General features: G+C 38.3%; 1 protein-coding gene across 11 annotated transcripts in view; it reads left to right on the top strand.

The window, feature by feature from the left end:
- The window catches only part of msi2b (musashi RNA-binding protein 2b), a 653,181-nt gene extending 633,612 nt beyond the window's left edge, over window positions 1-19,569 (top strand). For 7 of the 11 annotated variants that reach the window (XM_057821855.1, XM_057821848.1, XM_057821852.1 and 4 more), the window contains one exon: window positions 9,194-19,569. In XM_057821855.1, the coding sequence (XP_057677838.1) occupies window positions 9,194-9,244 (51 nt within the window). In that variant the 3' untranslated portion in view covers window positions 9,245-19,569. Of the gene's footprint in view, window positions 1-4,712; window positions 4,785-9,193 lie in introns of all 11 variants that reach the window. The other 4 variants (XM_057821853.1, XM_057821847.1, XM_057821850.1 and 1 more) reach the window with 1 other exon arrangement.
- The last annotated feature ends 902 nt before the right edge of the window (window positions 19,570-20,471 follow it).

Raw genomic sequence — 20,471 nt, 5'->3', positions numbered from 1 at the left:
ATTATGAAGTCTATGATATAGCATTTAAGCTAACAGACTTTTGCTATGCAAGTTAGCCAATTGTTGTAAACATTAGCATTATATAGTATATAAGCTAGAGGACCTTTGCTATGCAAGTTAGCCAATTGTTGTAAACATTAGCATGATATCGCTTAAGCTAGCGGACGTTTGCTATGCAAGTTAGCCAATTGCCAGATATCATTAGAGCAAATAGGTGCTGTAAGAAAGTAATGTAGGTGAACTTACAACATACAGCTACTGTTAAAACAAATCAAAACGCTTCCTTCCAAAACCAAATTTTGTCAAACGTAGCCCAAGTTGGATCACGCCACTCAACGCATTTTTCTCCCGCCGAGAACCCACCCAATCTGGCAATACTGCCCAGTGTATATTTCCCCCTGTCACTGTTAAGGACGGAACTGTTCCCGACTGTTCCCGACTGTTCCCCCATATATGAGAATTAATTTGGTGATTAAAAGGTGAAAAACATAATTATTACACCTGTAAAACGCATTCTAAATATCCGCCACTGAAGCAACAAATGGAAAGTACCCAAATGGTTAGTTTCACTCCACTGACGGCTTGAAAATGAGCCAGCCTGATCTTTGAGCAAATATTTTGCTAGCTAAACTAATTCGAGCGGGTGGACCTAAAACATGTGATAAAGGTTGGGTTTTGGAAGTGAAAAAAATACATGCTTCATGTATTTAATCGTACTGTTGTCACGCCAGGAAAATAAAATCTAGTACGGTGGTACCTCCACATACGAAGTTAATTCGTTCTAGGACCTTGTTTGTGAGTCGAATTGGTCGTACGTCGAGCAGGATTTTCCCATAAGAATACATCATAATTCCATTTATTCGTTCCACAGCCCAAAAACCTACACTAAATCCTTAATAAATGCTGCTGGTAGTATTGCAAATAGCAATTACACAGAGCAAAACAAGTAAATTATGAATAAAAATCTGAATAATAATATAATAATAGCAATAATAATAATACCTATAATAATGTAATGAATCATTTTTAGAAGTCGAAAAGATCGTGTGCTGAAGCGATGGTAAGTCGAGGTACCACTGTGTGTGTGTGTGTATGTGTATGTATATTAAATATATATATAAAATGGCTCGGTGGCGCCCCCTAGAATTTTTAATATATGCCTCTCCATCTAGGTTTTTTCACTGTAGAACGATGAAATTTGGGGAGTCAATGCCTTATACAAAATTGCTCCAAAAAGTCTCTTGCACCCATATTCCGAACCCAACACAAAATCGGGTATTTTGGATTAAAATTGTAGTCGAAAAACAGCGTGCACGTTTGAGACCATTGCGCCGAGGCAGTTTGTTGAATCCTCCTCAAAATTGGCGAGACTCTTCATTAGACATATGAGATGTTAAGTTATCAAAATGGTCAATTTTCATTCACGGGCTTGTCCTGGGCGGGGTACCAAAGTCGGGCGTTTTTTTGGCAACGCGCCAAATTCAGGAAATGACTCAAGACTTCCTGATACAATGTTCAATCTTTTTCGTATCTGACATGCATGTGAGTTATCCCAGACTGAACATGACTGCATTGCAATATTCCCCACTAGGCCTGGCGCCCCCTTGTGCGAATTTGAAATACCCTTTTTTAAGAGAAAGGTCAGTCACGCGGTGCGTTCAGGTACAGAAAAATAATTTGTGTTTTGCTATGTGTAATTGCCATTTTGTAATAGTACCAGCAGTATTTATTAAGGATATGGTGTAAGTTTTTGGGCTGTGGAACAAATTAATGGAATTATAATGTATTCTTATGGGAAAATCCTGCTCGACATACGACCACTTCGACTTATATACAAGGTCCTGGAACTAATTAACTTCGTATGTAGAGGTACACTGTATATATATTTAGAAATGATGGGCGGGTTTGGAATTTTCATGCTAGGTGCTTGTCCACTGTGAGATATGATCTTTAAAAAAATCCAGAATTCACAGTGTATTATTTTTTTTAACAATTTATTTGTATTATTCTGCTGCAAATAAGTACTTGAACAACTTCATTTCTGTAGATTTTTTTCTATCGTTGAAATGTAATGATTTTTTAAAATATATGTATTTGGCTAAATGTGGTTATGTAATAGGTTATAGTACAGTATAATAATAACAGTTCATACAGATAACTTTGTGCTGAGGAAAAAAATACCATTGTTTAAAAAATAATAATAATAATCAAACATCGTAAGCAATTACACACAATGTTACACATTACTTGAGTATTCTTTCCACGGAATACTTTTTTACTTGTACTTGAGCACATTTTTGGATGACTACTTTTACCTTTACTTGAGTAATATTATTTTGAAGTAACACTACTCTTACTTGAGTAAAAATTTTGGCTACTCCACCCACCTCTGCTGACTAGTCGTTTCCACCACTACAGGGTGGACATGGATGGAAAGCTACAAAATAATACAATATACCCTCAGAGTGGGTGATCCCAGGTTTCCATGGCAATGGTGCAAGTCTACTCATTTGAATTTCACTACCATTACTATGTTTTTCCTCCCCTAACCGGATATCCTGAGGTAAAATCATTAGCACTATATCACGCTTTGAAGCATTTCCTTGGACGGAAAGCAGGATTTGAGCCTCCCCCGCTGGATTATTCCAATACGGCGGCGTTATTAAATCATCTCGTCACAATCAGGCGGCAAAGCAGAATGCTGATGGGCCCCTCGTCATCAGCGTCGCTCGCGCACGACTTCAGAGTCACGCTCGGCTGCTTTTATTAATCCCTTTAGCCACTATCAAAATAGCGCCTGCAAAGAAGCCGTAATGATTTTAACTGTTTTTATATGCGAGACAATTAGAACGCAATTAGTTGATTGAGGCGATAAGAGCGGCTAATCACAGCTGAAAGGGCCGCTCCTTTCTTTGCTCGTGATTTCCACCGACCTGTCAGCAGCCACTCTGACGTGAGCCTGATTAGCTGAGCGTTTCATTCCGGGATGTTTAGGATCTATATCTTATCGCTTTGTGTGTGAGAGAGTTTGCATAATGTATGTACTGTATTTCTCGAGAGGGTTTTATTGCAATGTGCTTTGTTTGAGAGAGTGCATTTAGTTACCAAATAATACAGGGTGTTCCGAACAAAAAGTCATTATTTCGTCTCATAATGATTTTAGCGGAAATTTTAACACAAAGTGACAACTGTTCACTAAAACCAGTCATTAGTGACAATGAAAATTAATTATTTTTTTAATGTGTGGGCTTCAAAGAGGGTTTTATCGAGGACCCCTTAAAGGGAAATCGACAGAAATAAAATAATTTTAAGCAATCTGGTGCGCACCAGAAACTATCTGGTAAACATTAGCATTCTATAGCATTTAAGCTAGCGGAATTTTGCTCTGCAAGTTAGCCAATTGTTTTAAACATTAGCATTATACAAGTCAGGCATAAAAATCAATCACCTTTCTAAACATTAGCATTTTATACCATTTAAGCTAACAGACTTTTGCTATACAAAATAGCCAATTGTTGTAAACATTAGCATTGCATAGCATTTAAGCTAGCAGACTTTTGTTATGCAAAATAGCCAATTATTGTAAACATTAGCATTGTATAGCATTTAAGATAGCGGACTGTTTCTATGCAAGTTAGTCAATTGTTGTGAACATTAGCATTATGTGGCATCTAAGCTAGCGGACTTTTGCTATGCAAGTGAGCCAATTGTTTGTGTCACATTAGCATTACATATAATTTAAGCTAGCGGACTTTTGCTATGCAAGTGAGCCAATTGTTTGTGTCACATTAGCATTACATATAATTTAAGCTAGCGGACTTTTGTTAGGCAAATTAGCCAATTGTTGTAAATATTAGAATTATTTCCCATTTAACCTAGCGGACTCTTGCTATGCAAATTAGCCAATTGTTGCAATCTTTAGTATTATATAGCATTAAAGGTAGCGGACTTTTGCTATGCAAATTAGCCAATTGTTGTAAACATTTGCATTATATACAGTAGCATTTAAGCTAGCCGACTTTTGCTTTGCAAGTTAGCCAATTGTTGTTAACATTAGCATTATATAGCATTTAAGCTAGCGGACTTTTGCTATGCAAGTTAGCCAATTGTTAAAAACACTAGCATTATATGGCATTTTGGCTAGCGTACTTTAAGCTAGCCAATTGCAACAATGATTTGGCTAACCTGCATAGCAAAAAGTCCGCGATCTTAAATGCTATGTAATACTGATGTTTACCAGATAGTTTCTGGTGCCCACCAGATTGCTTAAATTTATTTAATTTATGTCGATGTCCCAAGGGGCTATGAAGGGTTTGGCCCTGGCATGTCTGTGAAAATCAGGATAGCAAACCACTGTAGCGACTGTAGATGGCAGTGTTGCATCTCTTTTAAGTCGCGCTAATCTGAATTGAGGGAACTCTTATGAATAAAAGTCAATGTCAAACATAAGAATGAGTTCAGATGAATGTTGATTTGTTTGAACTATGATTTTATTTTTGTTCTGTGATATAAGGATGATGTCTTTTTTTCTTATGCTCACATTTCAAACGAAATGATGCAATTTTTGGGGATCACCCTGTATATAAGGTTGGTGATGTTAGTTTGATGATCCAATTGAATCTTAGTTGAAGCCTTGTAGTTGGAAAAAGATGATACTCACTTTTCTTTCCTTGAAATGCATACTGATCACAGCACTAACTGTACACTTTTAGGGCCCCTTGATTGCCACAGCTTTTACAAATGGATACCATTGAACAGGTGGCCCGCTTGCCATCTCATCAGAGGTATTGCATTTTATTTACTGTGCATTTTATCCATCTTCTCTTGACTGTATGTCCATCACATCCGTCATGCACAGCAGGAGCGTTAATTAAAAGCCTGAGTGTGACTCAGTGGCCTCAAGAGCACCAAGATGTAAACTTCAGTTCGTTTTCAAACACATTTTGACTTTTTATTGTTTATAAATCTCACATATTGATTTTTATACCGGCACCAGTTTGGGAATCACCATCTTTCTAATGCACCTGCCTGCACATAGCCATTAAAATACACACTTAACCAAATGCGCAGAATCCTTTGTGCATTGATTTTTGTGTGAAACCTAATCTCATTCACTTTCCCCAGCAAATTCAGCAAACATCAGAATCTCAGCAGATTTTCATACGCTCGGCACACTTGGTGAAAAAAAAGAATAACTGAAGTGTACTCCTCGGTGGAAATTAGGCCACGTCCACACGTAGCAGAGAGAAGAACGTTTTCAACAGTTTGGCTTATCATCCACACTAGATGTGCAACGATTAATCGTCAATTAATCGATTAGCCAATTAATAGACAACTATTTTGACAACCAATTAATGGTTTAGGACCTTCTTCACCTTAACCTTGTTTAAATTCTTGTAATTATATACAACTTCTCAGTTGTAAATATCAGAGTTCTTCATTATATTTTTATTTAGTCAAAGTACGACATGAACAAAAATCTGCTTTTACTTTGGAAAACAACAATTCACATTTTTGCCAATTTTCAGACATTTTACAGTCTAAAGTAGCTTCTTAACAAGGCTGCAACAACTAATGGATTAAATCGATTAATAAATTAGTTGCCAAGGAATTTGATAATCGATTTTTGTCGGCAGCTATGAGCTGTCACGTTTGGGTCGTTGTTTGTGTATAATATGATGGTGCGCGTGCCAGTGATTAGAACAAGAGAGAGAGTTCCCCGCTACACTTAGGTTGGGCCTGAGGAGGCTTGCATTGTTGGCGGGGCCGATAAATAGGAGGTCTGCATGGTTGGCGAGGCCGTCAAAGCTGACTGAGTGGAATCACAGACAAAGAGCTTTTTTTGTTGAATGAATGCTTAAATCCCCGAATTCTTTATGGATATAGACGAAAAACAGTCTAGATTCTTGGTTAAAAAGCAAAAAAAAAATAAAAAAACGTGCAGTTATCTTTTAGTTTTCGTAAATATGTCGAAGTACAATGCTAGTCTGTTAGTAAATGTAGCTAGCGGCCGCCTGATGTAAAGAGAGCTTTTCCGGTCAAAATTCTTGTGAATAAATGCTTAAATCCCCGAGTTTTTTTATAGAAATGGACGTAAAAGAGTCTCGATTCTTGGTTAAAAGCAAAAAAACAACAACAAAAAAACCTGCAGTTAGCATTCATTTTACATAAATATGTCAAAGTACAATGCTAGTCTGTTAGTAAATGTAGCTAGCAGCCACCTGATGTAAACAGAGCTTTTCCGGTGAAAATTCTTGTGAATAAATGCTTAAATCCCTGAATTCTTTATAGATATGGACGTAAAACAGTCTCGATTCTGGGTTAAAAGCAAAAAAATAAAAACATGCAGTTAGCATTTATTTTTATGTAAATATGTCGAAGTACAATGCCAGTCTGTTAGTAAATGTAGCTAGCGGCCGCCTGATGTAAACAGAGCTTTTCAGGTGAAAAGTCTTGTGAATAAATGCCTAAATCACCGAATTCTATATAGATATGGATGTAAAAATGTCTCGATTCTTAGTTAGAAGCAAAAAAAAAAAAAAAAACGTGGAGTTTGCATGTATTTTACGTAAATATGTCGAAGTACAATGCTGGTCTGTTAATGAATGGAGCTAGCGGCCGCCTGTTGTAAACAGAGCTTTTCAGGTGAAAATTCTTGCGAATAAATGCCTAAATCCCCGAATTCTTTATAGATATGGACGTAAAACAGTCTTGATTCTTGGTTGAAAGCAAAAAAAAAGTGCAGTTAGCATTTATTTCACGTAAATATTGCGAACTATGATGTCAATACGGTAGTATAATATTTATTATATAATATTAACACACGCCGCCTTTACTTCCTCAGTATTATTATATTTATTTTATATTACGGTAATTCTATTAATTATATTAATCACTACTGAAAAAAGTAACACCGTTAGTAACGCCGTTATATTCCAACGCCGTTATTAACAGTGGTTATATACAGCTGTCGTCTCTTGATGATTCACAAGCAACAAATGTGCGCGCAGGCTGTCACCTCCCCGCTGCTGTGCTCTTACTCATATGTGCGTGACAGCGCGTGTGTAGGATAGCCGGTGTGTAAATACTCTCCCGTGCAGAACTGTTCTACGCTTCCTGCGCCAAAATGAAAGCATGCATCACAAAATAAAAGTCAACATTAAAAAAACACAAAAACTAGCTGTATGAATAATTTTAAAGACAAATGATACTATTTATAGTGGTGGCAGAGAGTTGGGATGGCGCGAAATGTTTACGTCTTCCTGCGGCAGGGGGGGGCGTAACAGAAAATAATTGAGAAGCACTGCCAATCAGGGTCTGGGACTGTTATGAAATATGCAACAACAACAAAAAACGCATTTATGCAGTTTGGTGTGGATGATGTTTTTCCCTACAAACGAGGTGATGTGGACGTTTTTTGTCTTCATACTCGTTTTTTTAAAAGCCCTGCTACGTGCGGACATGGCCCGAGGCTAACAAATCTCACTTGTATTGTGCTATTAATGATGATATCGTACAGTATGAGTCACATGTGAAAGGTTGCTCATGGGGCTTCATGAGTGAGACGCTCATACTGCGCTCCAGCTCTGCCAGCCAAGTTATTTTCTCCATCAGATTGTGATCATTTATCAGAAAGCACTTTTCCCATCGCAGCTTTGCTTTTCAAGGACAGAGCCTTCATCTCACCTTCATGACAAAAATAGACGCATGAACAATCTCAAAATATAGTCAATGTGTGTTTTGATGTGGCGTGTGTAGCATGTGCTCCTTAACAGGGGTGAAAGTGGTCGGGACGCCGTTCCGATAAAAGATTCAGGGGCCGGAACAGTGCTTTGATCCCAAGGATCATTTGTACTAATTTTTGTTCATGTATGTTACTTATATCTTTATTTTATTTTTTTTTACTATGTTATTAAGTAGTTAAAATTGTTTTTAAAGCTTTTTTTTGCAAATGATTGAAAAAATACAATCTTGAATGAAAATAATTTTCTCATGTATCCTGTGTGAAAGTATGTGTAATGCAGTAGCCCAAGGCATATGTAAAACCAGTGTTATAAGTAGGGCTGTCAAATGATTAAAATTTTTAATCGAGTTAATTACAGCTTAAAAATTAATTAATCGCAATTAATCGCAATTCAAACCATCTATAAAATATGCCATATTTTTCTGTAAATTATATATATATTCTGTGAAAATAAATTGTTGGAATGGAAAGATAAGACACAAGATGGATATATACATTCAACATACGGTACATAAGGACTGTAGTGGGCATTTCACTCTACTGTCATTTAAATCTGTCTATGCTGTCCTCACTCCGAAGCGTCTACTTTTTCCAAAGCTAGACAGCTAGTGAACGACGCCTTAATAATCAGACTTCTTCCTTTTTCATCTGATTTATTAATAAAATAGCCTCAAACCATTGTCCTCTTTAGACCGTCGTAAAACTACAAAGAAAAAAGTACACAAGCATTGCATTAGCAACGTTAGCTTAGCACGCTATACGGGTTCACTAAACAAAAAGCGTCTCATACAAAAAATATAACATTTTGCTTACTAACATAATATGTACATTCTTGACAACAACCATACTTACGGACAAATCTTGTTCAAGGATCATATAAGCACAACATTACAACGTAGGCGTCAGCCCGAGACGTCGTGCAGCCATATTGAACTGGCAAGAAAACAATAAACCATGTCGCAAAGCAACCACAAGAGTTCGCTGTTAGACAGCACAAAAAGCCTTGCTGTAAAACTTACCAAAAGGCAGAATACTGTCTGAGTGGGACATGTACGTTAATTTCGTCAAATATTTTAACTTGATTGATTTAAAAAATTGATTACCGCGCGTTAACGCGATAATTTTGATAGCCCTAGCAACATTACAACTTTTTTTCTCGCAGTACCAGTTCGACTTTAAATCTCATAGTCCTTTTGTTTTACTTATCGTTTATTAGTCCCTAATCCTCCGTTGTAGGTTTGGGGGGAAAAAAAATCTGCCTTGGTGGCGACTTTTATGTCAGGGAGTTCCGGCAAAAAAATCCTAGCCACTTTCACCCCTGCTCCTCGGTCCTTTCGACGTGCTTTTTGTGTCTTGTAACGCTGTTCTGGCGTGCTCTCCTCTCTTTAGCAGAGTTTATGTGGCGGCCCGGGAAAGACTGGACCAAGTTCTAATTGTCTTTGTGTGCAGGTGGCGCTACTGAGGCACAGCGGCCAGGCTGAAAAAGCCAGCAAGTGGTAACCACGAGAAGAAGGAAAGAAACTGTTGAGTCATCTCTGAAAAACAACAACTGCTGTACTATATCCCAAACCTCCTACAGTATAACGACAGCGCCCGGTTTGGTTTTGATGTTTGGCATCTCTTTCACCCGCCTCTTTTCTTTAGTTGCTCTGTCAGTTTAGTTCTACACGACTTTGGTGTCATTTTTGTCTTTCCTCTTTCTTTTCATTTTCTGCTCTTCAAACCGCGGGCGACACGGCAAAAAAAAAAAAAAAAAAAGCGGCTTGTAACGTCTTCGTCTTTAGTCGCTCGAAGGAGAAATGAAGCATTCGGGCTTTACACACACGCACACACAAAAAAACAAGAAAGTCGCTGTGCGGGTTTTTAGATTTGAGGGGGGAAAAGAAAAATCAATTTTATCGCAAATCGGATACGAGGGTATCAAAGTAATAAATCTTAGTAGCGCTTTTATTTCTCGTGATGTCTCATTGTTAACCATGATAACCTATTTTTGGGCAATACAAAGAGGACTCCAATATTTTTATGGTCCTTTTTTTTATAAGTGTTGTTTTTGTTGTTTAGAAATATATAAATATTATATAAATATATATATATATATATATATGCTATAACAAATTTCATATAACAACATTGTGAATTGAAACTTGCGGAAAAAGAAATGTAGCTGTACATATTATTCCAGTCACTGCATATAACCGACTCAGTGAGCGAATAGCATATTTTTGTGATGGTGTGTCGACGAACATGTTCTAGTGTGTGAATAGAAGACGAAGCTGTAAACACTTATGATTCTGATGATTACGATACTTTTTACCCTGCTGAAAAACAGTAACAGCCTGAGACCAACGCACACTCGTTGCTCTGTAAATAGTCAAAGCTGACTCGTATACAAAGTACCAAACCAGCAAACTCACGTGTGTGTCACGTTTTATGGAATTTAAAAGAAAAACGAAAAAAATCACAACAAAAAAGTATACGAATTGGTATCTTTTATGAAGCTATTAAAGCAACACTAGGTAACTTTTCAACCTTTATAAAAATGTTTTCATGACATTTGTCGACGGACAACTAATTGAATGTCACCTTGTTTATACCTTCAAGGGGTTTGCATTAACTAATTAACTTTGAGGAGGGCCACGCAAAAAAAAAAAAAAACTATGAAAGTGTTGACTGCTTTACGGCATACGTCACTTCCAGAGGTGGGTAGAAACGCGTGACATGTACTCAGTTACATTTACTTGAGTAAGGTTTTAGAAAATTGTACTTCTAAGAGTACTTTTATTAAGCCACACTTGTTACTTTTACTTGAGTAGATTTGTGAAGGAAAAAACGCTACTCTTACTCCGCTACTTTGGGTTACACAAGAGTCGTTATATTTTGCCTCTTTATTTTACATATTAGATTGACTAATTTTCAGCCTGTTCGATCACGTGGCGTCCTTAACCGGAAAAAAAAGTATTTGACATAGAGCGCTGCCATCAACAGAGGCACCAATAACAGCGAGAAAAGTACTATTTGCCATGTGGCATTTTTTGGGAGGGGGGGGGGATACCACATGGCAAAATCCATTTTGGCACATGGCAAAAAAAAAGCCACATAGCAAAATCCAATTTGCTACATGGCAAAATATGCCACTTGGCAAAATCAATTTGCCACATGGTAAAAAAAAGTCTCAAGATAAAGAAATGCCAATGGCAAAGTCCATTTTGCCACATTGTAAAAAAATGCTACATGGGAAAATCAATTTTGCCACATTGCAAAAAAATGCCACATGGCAAAATCAGTTTTGCCACATAGCAAAAAAAAATGCCACATGGCAAAAATGAAATGCCACATGGCAAAATCCATTTTGCCACATGGCAAATAAATGCCACATTGCAAAATCCATTTTGCCACATGGCAAATAAATGCCACATTGCAAAATCCATTTTGCCACATGGTAAAAAAAAGTCTCAAGGTAAAGAAACGCCAATGCTAAAGGCCATTTTGCCACATTGTAAAAAATGCTACATGGGAAAATCAATTTTGCCACATTGCAAAAAAATACCACATGGCAAAATCCATAAAATGCCTCATAGCAAAATCCAATTTGCCACGTGGCATAAAAAATGCCACTTGGCTAAATTTATTTGTCACATTTAAAAAAAAAAAAATCCACATGGCTAAATCCATTTTGCCACATGGCAAAATCAATTTTGTCACCTGGCAAAAATATGCCACATGGCAAAATCCATTTTGGCACATGGCAAAATCCATTTTCCATCAAGGCAAAAAATTGCCAAATGACCCAAAAAAATGCCAAATGGCAAAATCAATTGTGCCACACAGGTAAAAAAATGTCTCATGGCAAAAAAAAAATGCCACATGGCAAAATCCGTTTTGCCACATGGCAAAAAAATGCCACATGACAAAAAAAATGCCAGATGGCAAAATCAGTTATGATATATGGCAAAAAAAAAAAAAATGCCTAATGGCAAAAAAAAAAAAACCATGAAAAAATCCATTTTGCTACATGGCAAATACCACTTTTCGTTCTCGGCCCTGCTGCAACATGACTCGAGAGCGCGGATTTAAACCTGTCTCCCAGTTTTTATTTGGCACCGATTGACCACGGAAAACCAGAGATATGATCCTTTTAATTTCATAATAGTAACATAATAGTAATAGGAAGGAACTATTCAAACTAGGAACTATTTTCTCCACTAGAGCTGTTTGGACCTATAATGCTTCATTGCAGTTTTTTTTTCTCTCTTTAACCGGTTATTATACAGTATCATTATAACAACAGTTCATATAGATAAGTTTGTGCTGAGAGAGAAAAAACATCGTTTAAAAAATAAAAAAAAATCAAACAAAAATAAGCAGTTACTCTCAATGTTACTATTGATGAGTTTTCTTTTCGCTGGATACTTTTTTACTTATAGTTGAGTCAATTTTTTGGATGACTAATTTTACTTGAGTGATATTTTTTGAAGTAACGCTACTCTAACTAAATTTTAGGCTACTCTACCTACCTCTGGTCACTTACCTCTTTGCCCCATTCGTTATAAAGACGGAAGTCAATACGAACGCGTTGGCGCGAATTCTGCAAAGATCGCAGAAGATCGCAGAGCAACAAAAGAGGCAAAAAGTTTTGTCCGAGGAAACAAAAAAAGAGAAAGGGAGGCTACCAGGATAAGGGGAAACTCGAGAATAAACACTGGGCCGGCACTCGCTGGCGTGACGCCGCCCCCCCTCAACCAAACTCATCAGCGCTGATGAGTCAGGTGGGTTGAGGGAATTAGCCACATTAAAGCTACGTCTACGCTAGGACAGATAATGACCTTAAACGTGTAATTATTTAGACTACACGGCATGTCAGCTACACTAACGTGCCTCTTATCCATGCAAGAGCTTACACGGATAAGTTAGCCGGCTAATATTACATGACGCTTAATATAGATGAGTGTCTCCATACAACAATTGGACACAAAGGATGTTACGTACCGGAGCTTGCCATTGCCATTTTTAGTGCGGCATGACGGCATTGTAAACAATGGAGACGGATGATCAAGACGTGGCACTTCTGATGAGTGCATCTGCCTCTCTGCCAGCCCGTAATTTAAATGTGGTGCCGGCAGGTTCGCTCGACTTGAACGAGCTGTGATGAGCTGATAACGCATTCACACATCAATCTTGAACCTTCAAACTACATCGCAAGAATTTGCTTCAATTCAGTGCCCATTGGTGGTCCTCCCATCGCGGATTACACGGAGAGGAGTGGTTTATTACAGCGCTCGTCTCCAGCGTTAAGTCTCCGATCAGTCATGCCGACCGAACTGAAGTTATAAAATTGCGTAGGGGAAGATTAAACTACAAAAACTGAACCGCATGATAGCCCCAGTCACAGACTCGCGTGATCAGTTTTTTAAGTTTTTGTTTCATGACATTTCCTCCTGTCAAAACTCAGCACTTCTAGGATCGCCACTGTTATGCACAAGCACTCCTAGTTGTGGTTTCCATTTCCAGGAAATATACACAGCGCCACACCATATGTTTCTATTTGTTATTTCCCAAGTGGTGAGTGCGCAACTGAGCATCAATTGTAACATCCCAAGTAATGACGTCAGGCTTTCATGGTTGTTTTCTAAAGAATTATTTCAATCACAACTTGGCGACTGCTTGTAAAAGCCGAGTGTGCAATCTCAATCCCGTCACTCTAGCTCCTGCGTGATGCGTTCAAATTCGTTCACGAAAAAAACAATGATCACAAAACAGAGTTCCCGAGCCCTGGTCTAGAAGTTGTAATAATTTTGAAATTTCCCACTGGCTAGTAACGAGTTTCCGGTTCAGATGTAAACCGCGCTGATCATGACGTAACAGATGACGCTGCTCCTTTCTACGCATGCGTAGTTTGCGCAAAAGTAGGCGTACCTTGCAGAAGCGGGCGGGCCTTGAACGCACCTTAAACGTAGTGCGGACAGGTACAAAAATAAATAGCAAAATACCTCGGAGAAAATCTGTCCAAGTGTAGTTGTAGACTAAGCCTCACAGTTTCTAACCGTCATATGCTATTCCATCTGCATGTGACTAAGAGATCACGATTTTACGACCCTGTGCAGGTGTGCGCAGTCTTCCTCAAGACAAAACACTACTGCTTTTGTCCACCGGCGTCGCTAAAATCAACCAAAACTGAAAAGTTACCTCGTGTTGCTTTAAGACCAGAAGAACAAAGGAAAAAAAAAAGATTTAAATCCAAAGCACACTGTACTTTTAGATTGCATTTTGTGCATATGCGGACAGTTTTGTACTCTTCTCAATTGTTTGTTTCATCCTGCTCCTTCCCAACGTCGTTTGGGGACACAAAAAGAAAAAAAAAACGACAAAGTATGGGCCATTGTGCACGAGCCCACCTAGTTATTAGTTCTTGATGTGAATTAGGAACCTTTTTTTTTGTTATTATTATTATTTTGATGCCATACCTCAGCCTCGTGAGTTCCGTTGTGGAATCGGAGGCAGGTTTTTAATTTATTCTCACCTAAATGAAAACACTGAATGATTTAAATAGATCTATTTAAACAAAAGAGGGAAGAAGGCGGCGAAATCATTGCACTGTGAGTAGTAAAGTACAGGCCATTTCCTATTTGCACTTGTACATGTTGGCTTTTTAAAAGGCGGCCCTGTGCTTTGGGATTAGTGTGAAGATTTTGGGATTCTTGTATTTGAAAATAGACAAACGCCTCGCCATCGCCAGGTGACTTAACAGCTTGCTTAAATAAAAAAATAAACAGAACACGAAAGAACAGCATTGTAGATATGAATGAATGAAATCCAATACAGGGAATCCCTGGGTTATGACGTACTCAAATTACGTGATTTCCAGAGTCTCGTACGCCATTTTGTCTCCAGTCGTTTTTTTGTTGTTTTTTTTCCTTATGTAGCATAAACAGTAGCTTATTGAACCTCACAGTATCTTTTCACTTTCTTAATATGACATGTTCTCTCCTCACTAAACGTGAAGTTGTTCAGCTTTACAGACAGCAACCAAGGCGATTGTGCTTATTGTAGCTTTTTACGTCCTTCTGTTTTGACAATTTGTAAAGCTTTAACACCCAAATTTACCTATGTTCAAAATGACACACATTTTTACAATAAAACACTTGACACAGTTTGATCAATATGGAAATTTAGTAGATTAAATCAGCCTAATTTGCCTAACAAAAGTCCGCTAGCTTAAATGCTAACTAATGCTAACGTATTTATGATTCTCATTCCTCTCATTTTCAAGCTCGCCTTTGTCCCAATGCTAAATGCATGTAAATAGTGTACGAACGAGGTGTTTACTGAGCTAAACCTACCTTGCCTGGCTCTGCCAGACTATTCTCCCTGTATTTTTCAAACACTGAGAGTATAGTCTGGGAACCAGCCCATTAACGGCCTCTCGAACAGGTACAAAATCAATGTACAAATCAGATTCGTTTATTTGCGTGACGTGTTCTTAACGAGCAACGTCACTCTTGCGCGTCGAAAGTCGTCTCCAACACAGATGGTGAACGGGAGAGCCGAGAATATGTTCCAATCCACGGTAAAATCCTTTTTAAATTACCAAAAACTAGGGCTGTCAAACGATTAAAATTTTTCATAAATTAATTACAGCTTAAAAATTAATTAATCGCAATTAATCGCAATTCAAACCATCTATAAAATAGGCCATATTTTTCTGTAAATTATATATATATTCTGTAAAATAATTTGTTGGAATGGAAAGATAAGACACAAGATGGATATATACATTCAACATACGGTACATAAGGACTGTAGTGGGCATTTCACTCTACTGTCATTTAAATCTGTCTATGCTGTCCTAACTCCGAAGCGTCTACTTTTTCCAAAGCTAGACAGCTAGTGAACGACGCCTTAATAATCAGACTTCTTCCTTTTTCATCTGATTTATTAATAAAATGGCCTGGAACCACTGTCCTCTTTAGACCGTAGTGAAACTACAAAAAAAGTACACAAGCATTGCATTAGCAACAACGTTAGCTATAGAGTAATTCAGTTACTAACTCAGTTACTTTTTGGAAGAAGTAGTGAGTAATGTAACTAATTACTTTTTTAAAGTAACGTGCCCAACACTGATTATTAATTACCGAAATGACGTGTAGGTTTTGTAAGGATTTCAACATTGAAACAACATTAACTGAGGGTGCAAAAGTGACGTTGATTCAACGATATAAGATCGACAGCGGAATGTTGATCCAACATCATTTCAACGTCGGTCTGCTATCTGGGTTGCCTTGTTTGCTGTCTGTAAAGCTGAACAACTTCACGTTTAGTAAGGATAGATCAGGTCATATTAATAAAGAAAAGACAAAATAAGATACTGTAAGGTACAATTAGGTTCTGTTTGCGCAACTAAAAAAATAAAAAGACTGAAGACAAACAAAATGGCGAACGAGACTCCAGCGTCGTAAAGTCGGAATCGCGTAAGTCGAGTACGCGGTAACCCGGGGACTAACTGTCTTTAATAAATAATATATCATTGATTCAGATCTGCAACACGTTACATCAGTGTTGTCTTTATTTATTTATATTTTAGCAGTGGACATGCTCGACCTTTGCTTTTCTTACATTAGACCCGTGACTCATCTGAACGTATTTATTCAGGGTCGCACACTGAATTACTTGCTGTATCAAACCACAAACATTCGGCTAATAATAATAATGAGTGTGGTCAGCAATTTCAAGGTCATCTGACGGAGTGGATGTAGCGCGTTCTGCTGCATAATCATTTTGGACTGTTTTTTTTTTTTTTTTTTTTTCCGTTATGTTCTACCCACTTGCATTTTCAAGCAACCAGGTCAAGAAATATGCTGGATACTTATAAAGACAAGGGTATGGAGTTGTGATGCCGTAGAAATTTAAAAGAAAAAAAAAACTTGTAATGTTCACATGTAAAAGAAAATATAAAACTACCCCTCCAAAAAAACAAAAAAAAAACACAAAAAAAGAGAAGACGCTTCTTTGCTGATTTCCAGTTCAATTTTGTTGTGGTTTATATATGAATAATAATTGTACTATACTATTAAAATGTATTGTGCATCTATTGCTTTTCTCTCTTTCCATCCTCCGAAGATCTTTTGTTACTCATTCATGTATTTCATGGGTGTGTAAAGAAATAACTTGTAAACACAGTGCTGTCTTTGCTCCCAGTCTAGTGCTTCATTGTTGTTCTCCCTCTGCTCTACTCTCCTCCTCCTCCTCCTAGATGTTCTGTAGAGCTCATTAATATGCTAGATGTAGTGACTGTAGTAGACGTAGGACCAGTGGAGATAGATATAGCGCCAGACCTTTTTATCGGTGACCATGTTAGTCTCGCACCTTCAACCTCGGACCTTTCGGTTGTTCTTCTTTTTCTTCTGCTGGCGTCACTTCTGTCGCGTGGTTTCAGCAAACCAAAGCTCTCGTGGACGGATGAACGAGAGAAAACACTTGCTGGGAGGTGGAAGCGCACACGAGGCATTATTTGGCTATCCCACCCTTGAATGTTTTTAAAGGGGTGTGCCATACTACCTTAAATGCTAACGCTAGATATGCAAAAGATGTTTTTTTGTTTTTTTTTTTTTTGCTTTGCCAGAGCGACATATTGTTTTGAACGGAAACATTCAACTGGTTTCTAACAAACGCTCTTTCCGAATCGGTCTTACTGGTGATATAAGTAGAGTTTAGAACCGCTCTTAAACCCTATTTAAATTCTAGCTATTTGAAATCACTCGGAAAAACCTCAAGAGTTTGACCACACGGCATCTTTTTAGGTCAAATGGTTACCGTAATTCCTCAAATAGTGACCAGAATGCCAGGCTTTTATTTGAGAAGACACTTAAGACTACCAAGGTCTGTTCAGCTAGAACTGGTGTGGGCAAACTGGTCCTCAAAAACCGCAGTGGGGCCTGTCTTTGTTACAACTGATCCAGCACAGGCGGTTTAACCTACAGTGCCCTCCATAATTATTAGCACCCCTGGTGTTAATACTTTGTACAACCCCCTATTGCCAACAAAACAAGGTCTGGGGACTGAGATGGCCATGGGAGGAGCTTGATTTTGTGTCTGGTGAACCATTTCTGTGTAGATTTGGCCATATGTTTAGGGTCATTGTCTTGCTGAAAGACCCAGTGACGACCCATCTTCAGCTTTCGGGCAACAGATTTTGATTTAAAATGTCCTGGTATTTCAAAGCATTCATGATGCCATGCACCCTAACAAGGTTCCCAGGGCCTTTGGAAGCGAAACCCAGGCTTCCCAGTTGAAGCCTGGGACCAGTTGAAGCCTGCTTTGGTCAGATGAGACCAAGATTGAGCTTTTTGGCAACAAACACTAAGTGGGTCTGGCATGCCACGAAAGATGCACATGCTGAAAAGCACCTCATACCCACTGTGAAGTATGGGAGTGGGTCAGTGATGCTGTGGAGCTGTCAAATAAAATGTTACCTATTAATCAACAAATAAGCCGCACTGGAACAGAAGCCGCAGGATTCAAAATGTAGGAAAAAAGTAGCGGCTTATATTCCGAAAATTACAGTATTTCAAAATGTGTTCGTCTTTGTCTAGTTTTGGTCAAAGAAAACTCAAATTTCGTCTAGTTTTAGTGTTTTCATCTTTGAATTTCAAAAGTTTTAGTCCATGAATAAATAAAAACAGGTTTTCAACCATTTCAAATGAACATTGACAGAAGAGCATATAATTGTCTACATGGACATAAACATCTTCATGATAATACACACTCAGCAGGAAACAGCACATATTTTGCAATTAATTCATCTCACTTGGACACCACGAACTATATTTAATAAGTTTTCCAAGAGTTTAAGAAGACTCAACGAGTCACTGCGCTAAGTGCTAATGCCAACGTATTTTCACCTTGCAAAAAATCTACCAAAACATTTTCCGCCCAACACTAAGGGGTGCTGCAGCACCCTTAGCACCCCACTTCCCGAGCCACTGCACCAAATTGGTGAAGAGGTGTCCGCTTAATGAGTTGCAACAAAAACCCGGACCCACTACCGCCTTTTGTGGAATAGTTTGCCCACACCTGTGCTAGAACGTCAAAATTGCTTTGTGTTTATTTGGTTTCACACTTTTGAATGAGAAGCATTATTTTAAACAAAACCGCAAATCTACAGGACGATCATGTCGATCGATGTCAAGCCTTTCCATCCATTTGATTGGAACCTCGCTTAATCAACGGATGTTTTGATCCAGATCCTTGTACCGTTACCCGTCTTAGCCAGTTCACTTTTCAATTTACCCCCAATTCCGATCTTTTTCTGAGAGAAATTGACCAGTCCATTCGAATGGATGCTACTATTTGAGGAAACAATTTTTTAAAACTCATTAAGGCTTGCCATTAACAGCCAAATGGCAGCCAAAGAGTTAACACAAGACTGCCTAATTGAACTGTCGCAATCCCAAACATTTTCTGTTAATTTGAAACAGCCGTTTTCATTTTTGTCTTTTATGGACGGAAATACTTATTCACCTTAGTCATATTTTAGTCGTTTCAAAATGTTTTCGTCTAGTTGTTGTCGTAATCTCATACAAATTTTGTCTAGTTGTAGTCTACAGTTACTCAAAATGTTTTCGTCTGTATAATCCAAAAGTTTTAGTCCAAAAATAAATTTAATTTCAAGTGAACGTAAACAGACGAGCGCATATTCTACAAGTCCACAAGGACAACGCCAACTTCGTGATAATACACACTCAGCAGGAACAGCAGTACGTTATTTACAATTAAACCTAGCTAGAAGCCACGAACTAATGTTTAAAAAAAAAAAAAAGTTACATGACCGTCCTCTAGACTGCCTGACCAGAAAAGCCAACTGGCTCTGCTTTCACTGGCCAGTGTTTGAAGAGGACGCTCGCTATTCTGAAGCCAATGCTAACGCTAACGCTAGGCTTTAAATTGGCTAGCTTCATACCGCAGGTCTTAATGCACAATTACCAATTGTTTGTCACATCTGCTTTTTTGGCGTGCCCGTTCAGACTGCCTTTGTCCATTGAGCCCGTTCAAGTATCACACATGCGAACTAATTCGCAGTCCGAGTCGCGCATGTGCAGGAGCATCAAAACAAATGCTGGCTCAAGTCATTCTATGGTGATCATATTTTGATTTCCAAAAAAAGAGGACACAAACAACAGACATGAATAATCCACGTTTACTCTTTATTCAAAGTTTATGTGGATTGATAGCATGCATGCACTGTGCGTGCTTGACGCACACATATACGGACAGTTTACCCCGACTCTCAGCCGAAATATTGCTCATTTGAAGCACAGGAAGACAACCGAGCATATCCTCCACTTATCCTCCCCCATTTTGTTTTCTTATGACCGTTGTCAAGCTCGCCTCTGCCCCAAAAGCCAAGTTTAAACTAGGCGCTAACGCTAATGCACATCGCTAACGTAGCACCCTGTCTCTCTCGCTCTTTGCTGATGTAATTACTGCAAGAATTCCGATTTGGGAGACTTGACAGTTCAGACCGCAGCCACATTCTGGAAAAATGCGGCCCAGATCGGATTTAAACCACATACGAAAGTGACCTAGATCGGATTTGAAATCGTCCACTTTTATGCGACTTGTCCCGTTCAGACTGTCAAGTTAATGCCTGAATCGAGTCGGAAAAACACAAAAAAAAATCGGATTTGTGCATGAAGACTTGTGGTATGAACCTAGACATTTAGGCTAGCCATTT

This window comes from Corythoichthys intestinalis, chromosome 18 (assembly GCF_030265065.1).
Source record: "Corythoichthys intestinalis isolate RoL2023-P3 chromosome 18, ASM3026506v1, whole genome shotgun sequence".
Classification (NCBI taxonomy): Eukaryota; Metazoa; Chordata; class Actinopteri; order Syngnathiformes; family Syngnathidae; genus Corythoichthys; species Corythoichthys intestinalis.
This window is presented reverse-complemented; position numbering and strand designations above follow the sequence as displayed.